The sequence below is a fragment of the Tribolium madens genome, unplaced genomic scaffold (assembly GCF_015345945.1).
Source record: "Tribolium madens isolate multiple individuals breed KSU strain unplaced genomic scaffold, Tmad_KSU_1.1 Scaffold_7;HRSCAF=85;Tcas5.2_LG10, whole genome shotgun sequence".
Taxonomy (NCBI): domain Eukaryota; kingdom Metazoa; phylum Arthropoda; class Insecta; order Coleoptera; family Tenebrionidae; genus Tribolium; species Tribolium madens.
The window spans coordinates 8,387,252-8,407,341 of record NW_025401050.1 but is presented as its reverse complement, the minus strand read 5'-3'; the positions used below and the strand labels follow the sequence as shown (position 1 = coordinate 8,407,341).

At 29.9% G+C, this 20,090-nt stretch overlaps 1 protein-coding gene across 23 annotated transcripts in view; it reads right to left on the bottom strand.

Moving 5' to 3' along the window:
* The window catches only part of LOC123010062 (protein tramtrack, beta isoform-like), a 47,453-nt gene that overhangs the window by 3,077 nt on the left and 24,286 nt on the right, over positions 1 to 20,090 (bottom strand). The window contains exons 4-5 of one of the 23 annotated variants that reach the window (XM_044406709.1): positions 3,756 to 3,988; positions 3,585 to 3,653 (exon numbers count right to left, since the gene is read on the bottom strand). The exons of 2 other annotated variants lie outside the window; for them this stretch is intronic. In XM_044406709.1, coding sequence (XP_044262644.1) covers positions 3,600 to 3,653; positions 3,756 to 3,988 — 287 coding nt within the window. In that variant the 3' untranslated portion in view covers positions 3,585 to 3,599. Of the gene's footprint in view, positions 1 to 3,375; positions 3,654 to 3,755; positions 3,989 to 4,083; positions 4,501 to 4,561; positions 4,846 to 5,596; positions 5,887 to 5,945; positions 6,249 to 6,324; positions 6,617 to 6,690; positions 6,966 to 7,037; positions 7,298 to 7,343; positions 7,628 to 7,734; positions 8,007 to 12,379; positions 13,008 to 13,195; positions 13,483 to 13,604; positions 13,892 to 15,526; positions 15,814 to 15,865; positions 16,147 to 16,407; positions 16,680 to 18,731; positions 19,050 to 19,138; positions 19,405 to 19,478; positions 19,763 to 20,090 lie in introns of those variants that run through there. 20 more of the 23 variants (XM_044406728.1, XM_044406734.1, XM_044406722.1 and 17 more) reach the window with 20 other exon arrangements.

Below are 20,090 nucleotides of genomic sequence, written 5' to 3'. Positions count from 1 at the left end.
TTTAACTAAAAAAGGTAAGCTTTCGAAATGGAAATAAATACGAATTACCGCTAAAATGTCGTAAAAATGGTGACAAATAAAATTCTTTTATTTGGGAAATAAACATAAAAAAATGTGAGAGATCAAAGTTAGCCGAGGTTTTTGGAATTATACGGACCTAATATTTTTTTTTAAATTGCTAAAAAGCTATCTTGGATAAAAATGAACAACCTTAGTTGCCCGATGATTTTGAAATTTGGTATAGAGGCCTAGATGTTGATTTTAAACAATTTTTCTTATAAAATTTTTGGCGTATTTGCAACGTAACAGGTACTTTATAAAAAATAGTTTTTATGAAAATTGTTAAGGCACTTTTTCCGAACACCTTTAAAATTACTGCAGGCATATTCATGCTGGCTTGTCATTAAAAACCTCCGTCATAAAAACAGTTATAACAATAAAGCCCAAACTACATCGTCTTTTTTGAAATGATGTTTAAATGAGTGCCCGAAAATTTTTACATAGGTAAACCGCCCTAAACTCTATTTCTGGCTGCGCCACTGATTTCGTTAATATCAAAGGTTTTCATGAAATAACTTGTAAAAAAATTCCTGGTGATGACAACCATTTTTAAATGGTTGTCAAAAATTCATACAGGGTGAAAAAAAAATTGCCAGTATAGATATGCTGATAGCATATAAAGCAGGCTAACATGCCCTGCACTACGAATTTTAAATATGTAATTCAAAACCAATGCGGTTAATTGCTAAAGTGCTGTATAATGTCTTTGTTTCAAATCCGTGTCTTCTATAATAACGAAGATATGAATTTTTTAAGGTTTTGCTAAAATGTTAATTTTTATTAAATTACTTTCACTGTTGCAACATCAAATAATCAACCAATTAAAATAATAAAAAACACACCAATTTACCAATTTACTATGTTTAACTAATTAAAACGAAATATTTTAGTATCCACGTTATCTATGAAATGTAATGTTGATTGCTTCAAAAATTTTATCAGGCTCATTATTACTCGTGGGACACCCTGTATATCTTTTTAACTTTATGATGATCAGGTCGTATACCATCACCAGATATTTCACGTTCTAAATAAAATCTACTTTTCATTAAAAACCAACATTTGTTTAAGTTAATTCTAATTGAGAATCCTGCTTTCCAAGTATAAAATGTCTAAAATTAATTAGACTCTAAATAGACCAACGCGACGTCATATTTTAAAATTCGCAGAGCAATAAAGAACACACACACAAAAAAACACTAAACTACACGTGAATCCCACACCTGATGTTACATTCCTACTTATAACATTTAAACGAACCACGACTTGTGTTGCCCCTGATAACAGAATAAATCTTATAAACTAATAAAACCTCGCGCGCCTCTCACGCGGTCAAGTCAACCGGATGTGGTGGTGCCACTATCGCGTTTACCGACAATTTTGAATATTTTAAATAAGATTTAACAATATTGTGCAAACGATAACCTTTTCGTTATACTAATAATAGGTAATAATTAAATCATATTCTTGCGCAAGGGCCATGGACGTCCGCAGAAATTATGGTCAAGGGGGGCAAAAGAAGAGTCGAAATTAATAATAACAGTTTCATTTGTCTGTTTTCATATCACTCAATTCGTGATAAAAATGTAAATAGTAATTTCTTATTTCGTTCATGAAAATTTAAGTTCGAACGAGTTTGTAAAAGATCAAAAAAATCTTTTTTTATATAAAATAACAACTCCCATAGTCCTAGGGGAAGGCAACGGCCCCCACTGCCCCCCTGTGGGCGCCAATGGCTAAGGCCATTTATTTAAAAAATAAATTTAAAAAAATTAAAAAAATATAAATATTACAATTAAACACAAAAAGCTTTATTTTTTTGTTCTTGCCTTATTTTATAAGAGGCAATTGTTTATTGTATATTTTATTATTTAAATAATTAGCATAAACACTTAATATGAAAATTTTTATATATAACTTTTTTAAGTTTTTTTATTTTATTCTTTTTGCTTAATTTTTGAATTTTGTTATGCTTACCAAGAAAGATAACGATGTGTAATATCTAAAGCAGTAATGAAAAATGTCGGTTACTCGAAAATAAATGACGTCATAAATGTTGCTAGTATCAAAATATTAGGGCCTCATTACTTTTTCTTTCCATTCATTAAATTCGGAATATACTTTTTCGCAATGTTTCCTGGACTTCGCAGGCAATAATTGGAGAGTAGCTCAGAAACAAAATCGCTTTCTTGCATTTTTCACGAACTTTATAAATGTTCACAAATGGAGTCGATAAACAATCGAAATTAAATAGCAATCATTCACACAAGATTTTTTAAATTACTTTCAATAATTTTTGTCGTTACAGCTGCTGTCACATCAAATCATTTTTTTGATAAAATCTGATTTAATAAATGATTATTGTGGATAAAACATTGTATATCATTCGTGTTTTAGATGCATTTTATCCACTCAAGAAAATAAAACGATCGAACTGCGTTCTGTTTAACATTCTTGCGTGGATAAAATGCTATCTAAAACACTTATACAATAAATAACAATTTTTCTAGCTGTCAACTTTTTGTGTAATAAATTTTTAAAGAGAAGGTGTAAAAGTTTAGCCTAAAAACATAAAATAATAAAAAGAGATTCAAAGCTTAAACACTTTTTGAGAAAACGAATTTATTTAAATTAATTATGATGATACAATTTTTTGGTAGCAATGTGTTGCCTAATAGTATAAATCTCTTGACTTAAGATATTAAATTTTTCGTCTTTTGTATTTGGATTACACGTGTGTTTTCCAGACATACGTATAGTCTGGTTGACATCTGTGGAACACCTAGCATTGCAATTTCCCCTGTCATAATCAATGCACTTCCAGTATGTGGTTGTTTGAGTGCTTCGGTGTTTTATATGGATATAGTTGTTTACAATAAGTCGGGGAAATATCCGTGGACCTCGAACTCGTCCCTTCACATACGTCACAAACACTGAAAAAAAATATTTCAATACCAGTCCTAAAATTAAAAAGAAACCAGGACGGAAAGTATCACTTACTTCATATTCTAACAGTTTTAATTACTGTTTCACTAGAACCGGGTGGTAAAACGTGTGAATTTAATCAAGGGTTGGTGATCGTAATAAGTAACTTTGACAACATTGCCACAATATGTTAGTCTCGATTTGCATTTTGTTTTGAAATATTGTGCACATCTCTATCTTGTTGCAGTGTTGTCTCCTTGATGAAAAAAAATTGTGGTTTTCCAGAATAATTTGTGAATGTTTTTAGCCTTTTATTACATAAATTACACCTACAAATAGCAAGTGTCAAAAAATGTCCAAAACAAAAGACCGCAAATAAAACCCAAATTAAAATATCAGATTTTTTTATTTTTTCTCCAAAATAAAAACAGATTGCCCTATTAATTCTTCAGTGTTGTGATGAGTGGCGAGAGGCGAGTGGTTGTGACTATTAAAAATTTTCACAATTTTGCCAGTAGTGCACAAAGCCGATCGACATTTTGTTTTATGGTAAGCCCGACACCGCCATCTTGTCGATTTGGGTCGCTTCTGGTGGAGGAAAAACTCATTTCCGTTTAATAATATGAGAGGATGTTTGTAACTGCGGCCTTGAAGGAAATGAATAATTCCTGAAAAACACAAAATGTCAAAATATTTTGAAACAAAAACAAACATTAAATAAAACACAGAGTGAAATAAAGAAACTAGTTATATTCTCTTATAACTCTTACAAAATGTGGTATAAAATCATTAAACGAATCATTCTTTAATACAGGAGAGTGATTATGTTCCCGATTTATTTTGACAACGTTGCCACATGTCGACAGTGTTGCCCGACATTTGCATTTGAAGTATGAAGTGCACCGCCATCTTGTCGATTCGGTCGTTTTCGTACACACAGTAAAAACATTGCTGTCGACTATTAACTTCGGATTTTTTTTACCAGGCGCAACATAGATCAAATCTGAAAAATGCAAAATAGGAAATTAAATTAAATCATTTTTATTACCGCCAAAACTTTATTAAATAACGTAGCGGTAAAAACGAGTTAGACACCAAGCAGTTTAACTGTTTATTTATTGAATAATACATTAAAAAACAATACAACAATAAAATTTGGCTTTGGTTATGTATTACACGATCACATCTTCTAGGAAGCATAAAATGACTTAAAGTCACAAAAAATAAAAACATTTACATCTTCTATTTTAAACACTTAATCACTTCTTAAAATATAGACTTTTTGCCGCATCGCATTTTCAATAAAATCATTGCTTTGCACTGTTGGAGGATGATTATGTTTGAATTTAGCGTTCACATATTTCCCATAAGTCAAAAGACTGGCTCTGCATTTACTTTTAAAGTAGGCGGTGCACCGCCATCTTGTTTTATCCAACGACTTGATACATATCGTGAACATGTTCTTGTCGAAAATTATTTTAGGGTTTTTTGTAGCTGCCACAACGTAAATCGAACCTAAAACATTACAAAATTAGTAAAAAAAAACATAATTATTGTACATAAAAGGCACATGTACTTAATTAAAAATGTTTATTCAGGAACAATTTTATTTTCTCTTTATAATAACATCATGGGTGGGTAAAGAGGAACAATCAATTGTTTCAGTGTTTGGTTCATGATTGTGCTCATTGTGAATTTCGACAACTTTTCCGTATGTGAAAAGTGCAGCTTTACAACGGTTTCTAAAATACCAAGTGCAACGCCATCTCGTTTTGTTTTTATTTTGGTGTTGAAATGAATAGTCGAATTTGTCCAAAACTAGTTTCGGGTACTTCGATCCAGAGATAAAGTATACAGCACCTACAAGAATTTTAAATTAATACAATGCTAGAATTTAGACAAAAAATTGTGTATGTATCACAAGTATATTTAGTTTCTGCCAATACTAGAATATTTTTAGAAAAAGAGAAATATTAGTGGATAAGGTTTCGTTGCGCCATTTTGAACAGATAAACGCATACTTTTTTACAGTTACAAATCTGTAAAATAAAAAAGAGAAACGAAAAAAACTGCTATAAACAAAAATTTATTTCATAGAAAACTTTTCCAATAACAATTACAAAAACTAATAACAAATTCTGTAAAAATAATACTGCAAACAAGTGACTGCCAAAAATAATACTGCTTTTGAAACTTTTAATAGCCCAATTTAATCTATAACTACATATTCTCCATCTTTTTTCATCTGTACAGAATTATATTTTCCATCAGTAATTTCAACACTGTGGCGAACCATATTTGCAAATACCCTTTTTTCCCGTTCTGGATGGTTATGTTTATTAATTAATTCGATACTTTTTCCAGACGTTACAACTCCAGCTAAACACTTACTCTTATAGTAGTGGTCACAGCGCCACCATGTTTTATGCATTTTTTTGCGATTGCAACTAAAAATATTGTTGCCTAGAAGAATTCTTGGGTTTTTTCGTCCCGGAATGAAATAAATGGAACTACCTAAAAAACATGTAATCAGAAAGATGGAAGTTGTTCCATTTTCGCAAGTGATAAAAAAATAAACATGACTTTTTCCCATTTATTTTAGAAGTAAAAAACAAGTACATAACATTCACTTTTTGTCTCCTTTGTAGACTTTTTGAAAAGTCATTTTTTGAGCAATGATTTCGTTCTGCCTCTCAATGATTTCTCTTTTTGGCTCATGATTATGACTATTGATAATTTCCATAATTCGGCCATGTGTTACGACTTTGGCCTTGCATAGAGTTCTACGACGGGAGCAGCACCACCACAAAGTCCTCCTCATAGTTTGATACTTGCAGTGAAAATCGTGACCATCAACAAGAATTTTGGGGTTTTTGTGGCCCGGCAAAACATAAATTTCACCTAAAAAGAAAAAAAAAATGTTTCGTGTTTTTCGTCATTGCAAAGAAAATAAAACACTGCATGGAAAAACAATTTATTTTTTTCTCTCTCTCTCTCTATAATACAAAGTTATCTCCGTCTAATTATGACCCTCTGGCTGCAAACATCGCTATATTGAAAATCTTCAACAGTGGGACTATGATTATGTATTTTAAAAACATTGACTTTTCCAGCTTGAGTTATTAAATAACAACCACATTTCGTCTTGTAGTACGAAGTGCATCTCCATCTTGTCTTCTGAGCCCCTTTGTGATTAATCACAAACTCGTTTCGGTCTAAAACCAGTTTGGGGTTTTTGTGACCACGCACCACATACACAATACCTAAAAACAACCACAGTAAAAAACACTATTTTCTTCGACTCTACCACGACATTCAGGCAACTTTAAATAAATTAAAGTGAGTACGAATAATTTATTGTGTCATTAATTGTTACAATTTTTTCGAATTAATGTAATTTCATGGCTGGCTAAGTTGACAAAGTCCTTTTCTTGTAACATTGGAGGGTGGTTATGGGTGCCCTTCAACTCTACTGTTTTTCCATATGAAAGCAATCTGACTTTGCATCTACTTCTGGTATTCAAGGAACATCTCCATTTAGTTTGACCATCAAATTTCGAAGCAATTATGAAAATGTTTCGGTCCAGTATTAATTTTGGATACTTTTTGCCCGAAGTGAAGTAAACTAAACCTAAAACAACCAAACTTTATTCCTCGGTTGTACGAATCGGTGTAGGGGTATAGGATTTTCGATTTATAAAAATTTTGCTTGAAAATAATTTATTTCAATTTTCTTACAACTGTAAACTCACGAGTCGTTAAATTAAAAAATCTGGCTTTTTTCTCAGTTGGATCGTGATTATGTCGACCTATCACCTCGAGTGTTGTTTCATACGAAAACACCCGAGCGTTACATTTATGTCTTTTAGTTAACGAACAACGCCATCTTGTTTTCCCGTTTTTTCTCGAATGTATCGTAAACCCGTTTCCTTCAAAAATTAATTTTGGATACTTCATTCCTCGGACAAAATGCACTGTTCCTAAAACAACAATACTTTAGAAAAGTGAGTCAACACGAACCGTAGCCGAGTGCGCCAAAAAAACACAAAAATGCAAATATTCAAAATTTATTTTCTCATTATTTTGAAGGCATTGTCGAGTCGAAAATTCACCATTACCGGTTTGTGGTCATGGTTAAATCTGCCCACACAAACCGTTCCTCCGCTGGTCCATAGGACGGCTTTACACCCGGAAGTTTTGAACGTCACACAGCGCCATCTGGTTTTAGTTTTCAGTTTGTGGTGAACTATATACTTGTTGTGCTCAAATATAATTTCCGGATATTTTATCCCCTTTATAAAGTGAACGGTTGCTGAAAAAGAAATAAAATAAAAAATGAAACGAATAGTTTAATTAGTATTTATTCATGTCACTTAGTCACAATTGTTATCTCTAATTATAGTAACATTTTGTCGGAATAAATTGTCGACATTTTGGCTTTTTAACAATGGCGGATGATTATGTTCTCCCGGCATTAAACGCACGATTTTTTTGGAAGTAGACAAGGCTGCTTTGCATTTTGTTTTATGGAACATCGCACAGCGCCATCTTGTGCCCTTTTGTCTTTTTTGGTGGACCCAAAATTCGTTGTAGTTTAAAATAAGCTTGGGGTTTTTGAAACCTTTTCTGAAGTAAATAACATCTGAAAGTAATAAGTTTTATCAAAAGAATGATAAAAACTCGCAAATTGGTGTAAGGGAAAAGTAAAAATAAAACAAGCCGATAAATAAAAACAACTTTATAAGAAACTATCAAATATTGCTACTATTTTTTGACAACAATCGTAACAGTTTGACTAAATAAACTTTCAAATTGTTTGTTTTGCATCGTTGGTGGATGATTATGAGCGTCCACTACACGAACTAGTTTGCCTTGAGTAAATAAAGATGCCCTGCATTTGGTTTTGTTGCATTGGGAACAACGCCATCTTGTTCGGCTTAAGCCTTTTTGGTGCACGACAAATTCGTTGTTGTAGAGTATGAGTTTTGGGTGTTTCAGACCTTTAATGAAATGAATAATACCTAAAAAAAGCTAAAATTAGATGAGTCGTGCTCTCAATGAGTACCAAAAACAGAAAACTAAAAAATATGGCGGCCAAGATAATCTGAAAATCGATATGTAATCGGTCCGATAAAATTAGTAATTACTAAAAAAAGCGTTGCTTAACATCGTTATAAGTTACAAAATGAATAACTAAACTAGTACGTACAACAAACAGACGAAACATAACAAATAACTTACACATTTTCCAGTGTGCAAAAAAAGATACAACTAGCCTTTTCTGTTTAAACTACATAGTAAGCACTAGAAAAATGTGAATACCAAAGAAATTTACAAGTTCTATAATTTTTTAAATTCATTTAAATGGCAAACTACATTAATTTTTCTCATATCACAACCTAATCAGAATGATCTTTCAGATGTACGAGTAAATAATAATTCCTGAAAAGTCGCACATTTTTATGGTAGTTCCTCCTCACAAGCTGTTGTTTTAGAAAACAGCTTACTCAGAACTTTTTTTTATTTCTATTCTTTCTTGGTACAGGGTATGTACTCGTAAAAAACACATATGTGGTTCTGAGCCGTGCTAAACTACAATGAGTATACGACGGTTCAGAAGACATACATTATTGTGGATGTTAAAAATCATGTTGCCTACTAGGGGTTTAATTTCTACTATGAAGGAAAGTATTAAAAAAGGTACTACATACCTCTGTCTATGACAGCATCTAGTACCTTAGTATTCACCATTCCCAAAGCAAGCTCGTGCTGCGGAGCTTATTGAAATTGTGGTTTATTATCTCATCTTTTTTTACAAATGTAATACATCGCGTATTACTCCACTATACAAATTTTATATTTCTTTTAAATTAGAAATCAAAATTAGATAGATTTGCCAGAAATGTCTTTAATTTAAATGCTGATTCACACAAAAAGTGTCATTAGTGTCAATCAGAACAAATTTAATCACATCAAAAGATGACAAAAGTTGTTGTTTGCTACCCTATGATAATTAGGTTGTTAGCTTTAATTATTTTTTGCTTCCTCAAAAACTGGGGTACACAGTTTTAGGGAGGATTGAGATTAGGATTGTTTGAATTTTCGCATGGTAGCCAACTTAAAATGATTCCTTTCAACGATTACTTCGACGACTATAACGTGGATCAGGGGCGGATCCAGGAATTAATTTTGAGGGGGGCTACCTAAAAAAAATTAAATGATGAGGGTATGCAGTGAGCGGCAAAATTATAGAATATATTAAAGCTGAAAATATTTTATTTTGGAAAAATGCTCGAAGGTCAATTTTCTTTTTAAAAATTACAAACTTTTTAACTTGATTTAAAATTGTATCTTTATTTTTTATTGATATTATTTCACTTTTTGGATATTTTTTTTAACTATGTAATACATAATATTTTGGTGTTGCCATTTCGACAATTATCTATCGAATTCGCTAAAAAAATGGGAGTTTCCATTAAAAAAAAATGTCGCTGCCGTCATTACCCAAAAACCAAAAAGTGTAGGATTTTAAAACAAGTTGAAAATAGTGTATAAGCTATTCTAGCGAGTTGGTAAAGTTCATTATTCAAAGAGATATAAACTTAATTTAATTAGATACCTAAGATGTGGCCCAAAGAACATTACAATTTATGATTTCTTTTTAAATTAGTAAAAACTAAGGAAGTATCGAGAGATCAAGATAATTTTTCCTTGTATCCGAAAACGTATGTCCTGTGCGTATGTCTGTGAAACGTCAAATAAAATGACAAGTGAAAAGGTAAAATTCCATGAACAAAAAGATAACTAAATTTATGATTTACCTTCAAAAAAGAACGGTCTTATTATTATATGTCGGCGACTAATTCCAGCCCATTTTGCCGTTTTCGACTTGTCATTTTATTTGTTGACGTTTCACGTGCAGTTAGTTCAAAAACTACCTTTTACTGTCATCATGACTGACATTTGAGAATTATATTTATTTTTATTTGTTGTTAAATTTATTAATTAAACAATTTATCTGTCTTAGGAAATTTATTAAGATCTGCTGCCTACCCATTATTATGCCACAAATCACTATTTTTGAAAGTAAATAAGTCAAAATGACATAAATATGACAAGAGTAAAAAATGAGGTTATTAATATAAAGGTTATTTTAGAGTTTACATTATGAAAATGACAGTACTGACCGAAATTTTAATTCCGAACTGTACGTTTTCGGATCCAAAAATGATTACAAATTACTTTGATCTCTCGGTATATGTATGATTTGTATTAATAAGTGTGATTTAAAAAGAATTCTAATGATTTTATTTAAAAACTTTAGGTCATAAGGTTTTTATATTAAAATTTAAATATAAAAAATTGAAGCTTTTGGTGGCAAGTTTGGGGGGGGGGGTTGGCCCCCTCCCCTGGATCCGCCCTTGACGTGGATTCGGTTATAATTATTTTCAAAATTTGAAATCAAGAAATTGTAGCAATATGTATAATGTGTTGCGGCAAAAAAAATTCAGAAGTAACCCTCTCGTGAATAACCCTCATATCAATAAAAAAATGTATGTGCAAAAATTCTGTATTAACTGAATAGTCGATGTAAAAGGAAAACCTTTGATGTGCACCACTAAAATAATTCATGTGGTTACTTAAAAAGGATGTTTATTTAAATTTGACGTCATAGTTGGCGGTAATATGAGTATATTGTGAACGAACCACAATTTTTAATACGCCCGGCGAGCTGTCGAATGTGAGATTAATAACTATCGTTAGGACGGTTCGTTCACAATCGAACTTTCATGGATAGGTTGACGCCAAATTAAAAAAAAAACACCCGTTAGTAGGGCCGTTATAACATTTGATCTGCCCCCTTGACATAAAACAACCAATCACAGTTAAAATCTGATTTAATATGTATGTACAACAAACAAAATTAGAAAAAATCTAAAATTTATAGTCTAAATCTTCAAAATTATTGCCAAAATCACTGTCATCATCATCTCTTTACCCTAAATTTGTAATGAATTTTCCAAAACATCTTATAAAACTGTAAGCACTGTCAGAATGTAAGAATTAAAAATTTATAAAAAAATTCAATTTAAATATGACCGCCTTGGAGACATATTTCATTGGTTGTTAAGAAAACCGAACATAGTGATTCTATTCATAATTTCTATAGAGCACAGCTAACTTGAAGAGTGGTGATTACCATTTTTATAACAATAATTAGTTATAATCTGGTACACTCTGTATATTTACAAGTCTGATTTCAAGTTCACATTTCAAAATAAAAATGCAGTACTTACCAAATCAAGTGCAGGGTAAGGTTTTTATTTTGTAGGGATAGTAAAGTAGGTAGGTATATATATATATATATATATATATATATATATATATAAATAAAATATACCGGGAAATCATTTAAATTTATAATTAGAGTGGTTGGTACATACATACATACATACATGGTGTATACATACATACATACACTCTGGATGTAAATCGTACAGAAATAAATTTAAGGTTAAGGTCAAAATAACAAATAAACACAAATTTTAGTATATAAATTACAATAAATGCCCTCCTTCCATATTGATGCATTTTAAAACACGTCTTTTTATATTTTTTTGTCCAACAAATCCTCGTGCTCAAAAATTAATAACACTACGATGAATTTATTTATAGTAGGTATTATGGCCTATGCTTGAATACGTCGCAACAAAATTTTGAAATGTTTGGCGAGAATTCTCCATACTACTTGTTCCAACTTAAACATTTTGAAATTTGAGGCTTCAGTTTTGTCAATGACAATCGGTATTACCAAACATATAAAAAGAATCAACGCCTAATTTTTAATTATAAATTAAAACACTTACTATTTCATCGTGTAATAAATGAGAAAATTTGCAAACTTTTTCTATGATTCCTTTTAAAAATTTTTGAAATTATATGTCTTTCACACAATTGACTTGACGTTTTATTGTGTCAAAAATAAAAAAAATAAAAAAATAAAGTGTTGCTTGGGTTCACTTACCGACTTTGATACCATAATAATTTTTATTTACCGGACTCAAAATAGAACTGAGAAGGTTGATTTACCTTACAGTATAAAATAAGTGAATAAGCAATTTTCATTAAAAAATTAAAAATACAACTTATGAGTGGTTCTATCTGAGAAATAAGGATATAACGCTCCCGAATTATGAAAGAACATTGAAGAATATTTATTAAAAAAATAGATTCAAAGTTTTATTTTTTATTACGTATACAATACAAATATTAATTAAAGAAATACTATCTAAATCCAGCCATATGCGAAATATAAATTGAAAACTATTTCTAGTAAGAGTTTATTTATGTATAAGGTACATAAGTGTAATAACAAAAATTAAAATTTTGCACTTAAAAAGATTGTTTAAAACAGAAATACAATCGAAAACATTATTTCGTGTTTGTGTATTTTTCTTTTTAACATATAATACATTGTTTTGTTGCCGATCAAATTTTTTACTGTCTAAGAATTAGTTTCTTAAGAGTTATGTAAAACATTAACAAAAATTTTAGTTTTTCCTCTCATCTTTATTTGGCTCAGATTAAGGGTTGTAGTTCTAAAAAAACACACTAACACAATACAAAAGTTATAATTATTTGCTTTCACAGAAGTGTTGCTTTCAAATTTCAAAGCATGTGTGAAAAAAAAAATAATTATAAAAAATGTAAAACAAAAATTACACATTCTCACGTAAAAAATAAAACTAGTTCAAACTACTTTAGTATCTTCTTGACAGTGACCACCTGTGACGTCATTCCTGCATATTTAAACAATTTCGGATAGTGATTGTGTCTCCCTTCCACTACCGCTTGTCTTCCAATTGTAGTTACTTTAGTTTTGCACCTATTTTGCTTGAGAGTTGTATAATATTGTGAACATGTCCATACAGTCTTATGAGGCAATTTCCGATAAATAAGATAGTCATATCCATCCAAAATAATTTTTGGGTTTTTCACAGCCACATCGAAATAAATCGTACCTACAAAAACTAGAATTAACACAAAAAAATACAAACTGTGGAATGATAAAAACAATTTCTTTAAAAAATGTTCGCAGGACAAACACGTACCTTCGCAACTTTGTTTATAAATCGCTTCTTTTTATTAATTTATTCAAAAAAAAATCATAACACAAATTTTGTTTATTTTTTATTTCATAATAATAAATTAACACATTGATAAATTAAATCCTTACTATTCTAACAACATCTGAGATCATATCCCTGTACCGATTCCTACTTTTAACTCTAGGTTGGTGATTATGCACACCGCTAACATAAACTACTCGTCCCCTGGTCACAATTCTGCTTCTACATCTCTGCTTTTCTCTAAGTCTTCCATAATACGAAGTACACAACCAAGTTGTCCTATCTGGATACTTCTTCAGTAAGAGATAGTCATAACCGTCTAAGAAAATTTTCGGATTCTTATCCCCAACACCGAAATAAATGACACCTAAAATACGTATCTTACTAATAAATCATTCCAACAAAATGTCACACACAGAATAATCAAACAAAAAATGAGAAAAACACTCGTTCAATATCACACATTTATTAAATATCCATCACCTACAAAACACATATTCTAATTTATGGATCACGCAAAATTGTAACGTATTGAGACAACAAATTTCGAAATTTACGGTCTTTTCGGGGTTTGGCTTCATGGTTGTGTTGGTGGTTGTTGATTCGTACAATTCGACCGCTTGTCACAATTGTCGACTTGCATCGATTTTCTCTCGAATTGAAATAATGATTGCATTTCCAAATCGTCCGATTTGTTTCTTTGCGGTAGACTAAATAGTCGTGATCGTCTATCACAATCTTGGGATTTTTCGTTGCAACGTCAAAATATATCACATCTGAAATGAATCCGAATTAAAACGCATTCGGGCAATAGTTTCAAACTAAAAACAACCTAAAAATTGATAATGTTGGGAAGGATATAGAGTGAAGTGAGTCATTGGAGATGGATACTTCAAATAATCTTTTTTTAATTTAATTTTTAAACAAAAATAACATTAGGAAGCTTTAGACCTTAAAAATTGCAAGAAAGTTAATTGTCTTGTATTTTTAGTTACCAAATATAAGATATTTTTAACTACCATTCATTAATTATTATGAAAGCTTCATAAAAATTTTGCAACACAAAAAAAATTCGAAAAATTTTATTCTTTAGAAACATCACATATTTCCCGTACTTTATCATTCATAATTAGTTTTTTCAAAAAATAAATACTTTAATCAAAAAACGTTTATTGGTTACATACAGGGTGCGCCAGAAGTCGCGCCCCAGAGAAAATTCTCAAGTAAGGTAAGATATCAGAAACATGAAAAAAATGTTTAAAAAATTCTATCTGTCAAAAAATTTTGACATTTATTTTTTGACATTTGACATTTTTTTATATCTATTTAATGATACTGATGATCTTGTATATGTTTTTTTACAATTATTTAGTAAAGAAACAAAAATTTTGCCAATAAAAGCCTCAAATAACATTGAACAGAGTTACAATTTAGGATACAGCTTCCTTGTTTCCTTTTTTAATAGCCTATAGCAAAAAAACTTTGAAAAATATTTTTCCAATAGAAATAAATAGAGTCAAGGTACAAACTTTAAACCCTCATAACTTATAGATAAATTTTTTTTAACATTTTTTCCATGTTCCTGGTATCTTACCTTATATGGCATTTTTCTCTGGGGCGCGAGTTCTGGCTCACCCTGTATTTTCTGTTCACCTGGTATATGAATTTTCATAAAAACAAATTTAAAATTCATTAATCTAATTTTTTCAAAAACCTACTTTCATTTTTCATTTTCAGTCGCTCTTTATAAACTTCATTTTTAAATTTTGTTTATATTTGGAAAAAAATTAATTTAAAAAAGAAATAGCGTGATTTAAAAAATCTCGAAACAATGATTAAAAAAGAGAAATATTGAAAACATCTTTCACTCACTTTCATTTTTTTTCCACACTAATATCTTATGCTGTTTTTATGGTGCATTTAAACTTACCTCTGATGTTGCCATTAATATACGCTCTTCTATAAAGTATGTCGTCAATCACAACGTAATTTTTAAGTACATAAAATACTCAAATCTTGACATTTTGTCAATTTTGACAAATTTCTTTACAACATTTTCTGAATTTAATAAATTTCTTATTCAATATTAGTGTTGGAAAAATTTTGAAGACAACATAGTTTGAAACTCTTGTTGTCTTAATTTCAAAATTGAGTTGTCATGTTTCTGTCAGTGCGTGAATAAATTGTATGAAATGAGTACCTAATTCACGCACTGTTGTGAATTTAGCAACTTTAAGTAAAAATGGTTAACTTCGTGCAATGCGAACAACTTCACTCGTGATTGTAGAAAAAAATATTTTAAATAAATAAAAATTAAATAATTAGACCGAAATAGCATGAAGTGAAGCAACTCCCACTGACTCACCTTGTCAAAACTAAAAAACTTAAATATTAGTAATAAAACAACGTAATTAAGTCTTGATTTTTTATTTCAAGTCACCTCGAAAAATAGTTACAACTTGAGGTAATAAATCTTTATGTCTGTGACTTCTCAAATTTGGCAAATGATTATGTTTGCCATAAATATAAGCTGAGCGCATTTTAGTAACAACCCGGACTTTGCACCTTTCCGTTTGTGGATGAAAATATTTTTTGCAAATCCAAATAGTTTCCTCAATTTTTTTACGCCAGATTAGATACTCAAACTCCTCCAAAATAATTTTGGGATTTTTTGTACCCACATCGAAGTAAATGTGCCCTGAAATGAAACCAGTGTCAAGAGAAAAATCACAAAGGGCGTCATATTGCAAAGAAAAACACACGAATTAAGATTTTATTTTATTTACAATATGTACAAGTTGTGGCACTGCTTCTTTTACATTTAAATCGATTAGTCTAGGGTCGTGATTGTGGTGTTCATTAGTGACAAAAACCACATCTCCGTATGTTGTCAATCTTGATCTGCAACTGGTTTTGCTGTAAGAAGCACAAATCCACAACGTTTTGTCTTGTTTTTTTCTATTAATAATGTAGTCGTGATAGTTTAAAACCAGTTTTTGGTTCTTAATCCCGGGTATGTAAAATATCACACCTGAAATAAAAAGAATAAAAACACGAAATTAACAAAATTAAAAAAAAAACAAAAAAAAAACTAAAACGTTTTCGCCTTATTTATTTGTACAATTTGTCGTGCTAATGTTGTCAGTCTTGAACTGCAATAGATTTTACCATAAAAAATACGTTCCCTCGTCTTTTTTCTTTTTTTATAAAAAAATTACACCTGAAATATTATTCAGTTAACCTCACAGAAAACAATTAAAATTTTTAATTAGAAATTTTTTTTTGATTTATTTATTTATTAAAATGTTTACAATCGACTGATGTATACAAGTTGAGAAGTCATTTTGCTAAAGTCTTGATCTCTAAGTCTAGGTTTGTGATTATGTGCAACTTTAGTGACTACTACTTCACGACCTGTTGTGTGTACACGTGATTTGCAGTTGGTTCTGGAGTAAGAGGCACATTTCCACATTGTTTTGTTTTGTAGTCTTCTATTTATGACGTAGTCATTGCAATCCAGAATCAATTTTGGGTGCTTGTTTCCAGGTACGAAATAGATCACTCCTGAAAATATTTACATAATGTAAACTACTAGTTTTTTATGCAAAATTATAAAGAATTGCTTTCGTTAGAAGTCTGAAATTTTCTGTTTGACAAATCTACCAGCGATATTCTGCCAAAAAATCGAAAAATGTTCAGAAAATCACAATTTTGTACTTTAGTACCAACCTTCAATTTACTCTCCGTTTTTTAAACATATCGTAAAATGGGGTTATTTTGACGCGTTATGGGACTACTAATTTTGTTTCATTTTCAGTAATAATGAAATGTTTATTTTATTTTTATGCCATATAAAAGCCACAACATAACAAAAAATGACTTATTCATTTTTTTTTAAGAAAATACAAATAAAATATATATATTATGTTTAGTATTTAATGAGTTTAATAAAGCTTATTTACATCATATATTACATATTTTTAGTTTTAAGATGTCAAAGTACCCCCCAGGCAAGCATAAATTTCATTTTCAACGAAATTAAAGGGACTGTCAAAATAGCCCAAATTTTCTATTTTTTTTAACTATGACCTTGAGGCAAAATTTTAAGTTTGTTTGTTAAAGCAGGAGGATCAATTGTTCTGATGCTAATTGTTTCAAGAAAATATTGCAACAAATAAAAAAGTTACATTAACAAAACCTCTCAAACTATGTCAAAGAAACCCCGTTTTACGGTACAACTTAACAATCTAACATAATTTAAAGATAGAATTCCAACAATTTAAAATTAGGAATAGTTAAAAATTTAATTTCAAGTGCAAGAAAAATTATTCAATTTTAATACAAAAGTTTCCTATGAATATGTATCGAATAATAGTAAGTAAAGGAACTACACCCCCTGAAAAACGTGCGTCGTTTAATGTTTTTTCTAATATTTCAGAAACCATTTTAGATAAAATTACAAAATTTGGTACACCTAAACAATCCTAAATTCCATAGTTTCCCACAAAAAAGAAGTCTCTTGCGATGATTCGATATAACTTACTGTTTTTCAAAAACAGCATAAAAATCTAAAATTAAATTCGTTTTACCTCTTGTCTCCCAGTTTAAAACACCTCTGATTCAACATTTAAACATTTTATTTTTGAATTCGTTTCGGTGTATAAAGATTATCATTAGCTGTAATAAATTTTAAAATTTGATCTATTGTGAAATATTGGAAAAAACGCATTAAAAACAGCATTTCAGTCCTAATGTTCTTTACATAGTATTTTTCGATATTATGGATAAATATAAAGTATAGAAACAATAGTTTTTTTTAATCATTTGCCTCCAGAAAATAAAAATTAATATAAATTAAAGTAAATAAAAATGTGATCGTATTTTCAAAACGAAATTTTTTTAGTTAATCCTTAGATCATAATTCATAACCTTCATGAGGAAAATAGTTTTATAGTGGGTTGCCATTTAAAAAAATAAAGAACTCGAAAAACAAAAACAAATTCGAAAATTTATATTCTTACAACACATTTTTACTAATTCATCAATTAGTTTTTCCAGAAAATAAATAGTTTAAGAAAAAGACGTTTGGTTCCATACTTTTTATTCACCTGGAATATTCATAGGAAACATTTGGCTTAAAATTGAATATTCTATCACCTAATTAAATTTGTAACAATAAAAACGGACACCCAGTAGTTAAAATAAAACATTTTAAAAGGGAAAATTTTAACTTTTATTGAGAATTTTGTATAATTCCCAACGTCTGAATTAAAATTTATAAACAGAAGAAACAATTTCAAGTGTAAGGAGAATTTTAAAGTTAAAAATTAATACGCCATTCGCGAGTAGAGGAAAAAGCATTTCAAGCATCAAAAAATTTTGAATTTTGACACTAGAAGGACATGTAAATAATTGATTTATTTTAGTCTAAATTCCAGTTGTAAGGTCTGTATAAATAACCAAAAAAGCTTCCTTTAAATTTTTATTTAATAATAAGCACAAAACATGTTTACCAAATTTCATAAGTCATAAATTTAATTTACTTGTTTTTTCGACAACTGAAACACTATTTTTACAGTTTTTAAGTTTACATAAGGAACCGTTGGACACATAATACTAATACAAATCAAACAAAAAGGAAAAAATATACACAAAAAGGTCAGTTTTTTCACTGCTTTGGCTTAGTTTTAACGATTTGCACAACTTGTGACAACATATTTTTATATTTCGAAATATCACTATTAGGGCCATGGTTATGTTCCCCAGTAATGTGTACAACTCGTCCCGTTGTCGTAACTTTACATCTACATTTGGTCTTGTAATACGAAGGACAAATCCAGCAAGTTCTGTTCGTTAGTTTTTTATGAACGGTGTAGGAGTAGTTGTTAAGTATTATTTTTGGGTATTTCTTGCCTACGTCGAAGAATATTGTACCTAAAAATAAGAAATGTCACCAAATTTGAAAAAATAAGACTATATTTCAGGAAAATAAAGCAACAAATAATTTTGTAATTTTATTCAAACAAATGGTCAATAAATTATAGATTTATAATAGACACACAATGGTGGGGTAAATGTTGAGTTTGTACAGGTTTAGGGGGGTGGTTATGTAACCCCTTTACAAAAACAGTTGATCCGGTTGTAACCAATCTCGATTCGCATTTAGTTCTCGCATAAGTTGAACAAATCCAAACTGTTTTATTATTTCCTTTAATTTTGAGTCTATATTGATGATTTTTCAGTATAAGTCTCGGGTTCTTTTTCCCAGTGTTGGCAAAATAAATTATTCCTAAAACAATACACAAATAATAAATTTAAACGTAATTTCTCAAAACACATTGTAACAAAAATAACATTCTGCTCGAGTAAAGTCAAAATTTATTTAGTTTCAGTGTTACACTTTTTCGCAATAGTTACGAGTTGATACATCATGTTATCGTAATTTCTATTAAGATTGGGTGGATGATTGTGTTCATTCTTAATGTAAGCAATCTTTCCCGTTGTTGTAACCCCAGCCCTACATTTCGTTTTGTAAGAAGCTGAGCAAACCCAACGGGTTTTGTGTCCTGAGCGAACTTTGATCTTGTAATCGTAATGATTCAAAATGATTTTTGGGTGCTTTATTCCAGAATCAAAGTAGATTACTCCTAGAAAATGCAAATGTTAAAAATTTGTTTCCAAAACAAGTTTTCGCATTTTTCAAACTAAAATTTAATTAAAACAACCAAGCGGGTACTTTCGTAATTTTTTGTTTTGTTATACAATCTTTACCTTATACAATCACGCATTAATGTAGAAAAAGTTTCTAATAACAATAACCAAATTAAAAGTTTAATTAAAAGTCAAACGAATTAAGGCTAGATATATTATTCTCATTGCCAATTTTAAATTAATCACATTCAATTTGAATGTACATAATTGAATGATTCATAAACTAGCAATTTGTTACTTAAAAATTAATTTAAATAATTTAAT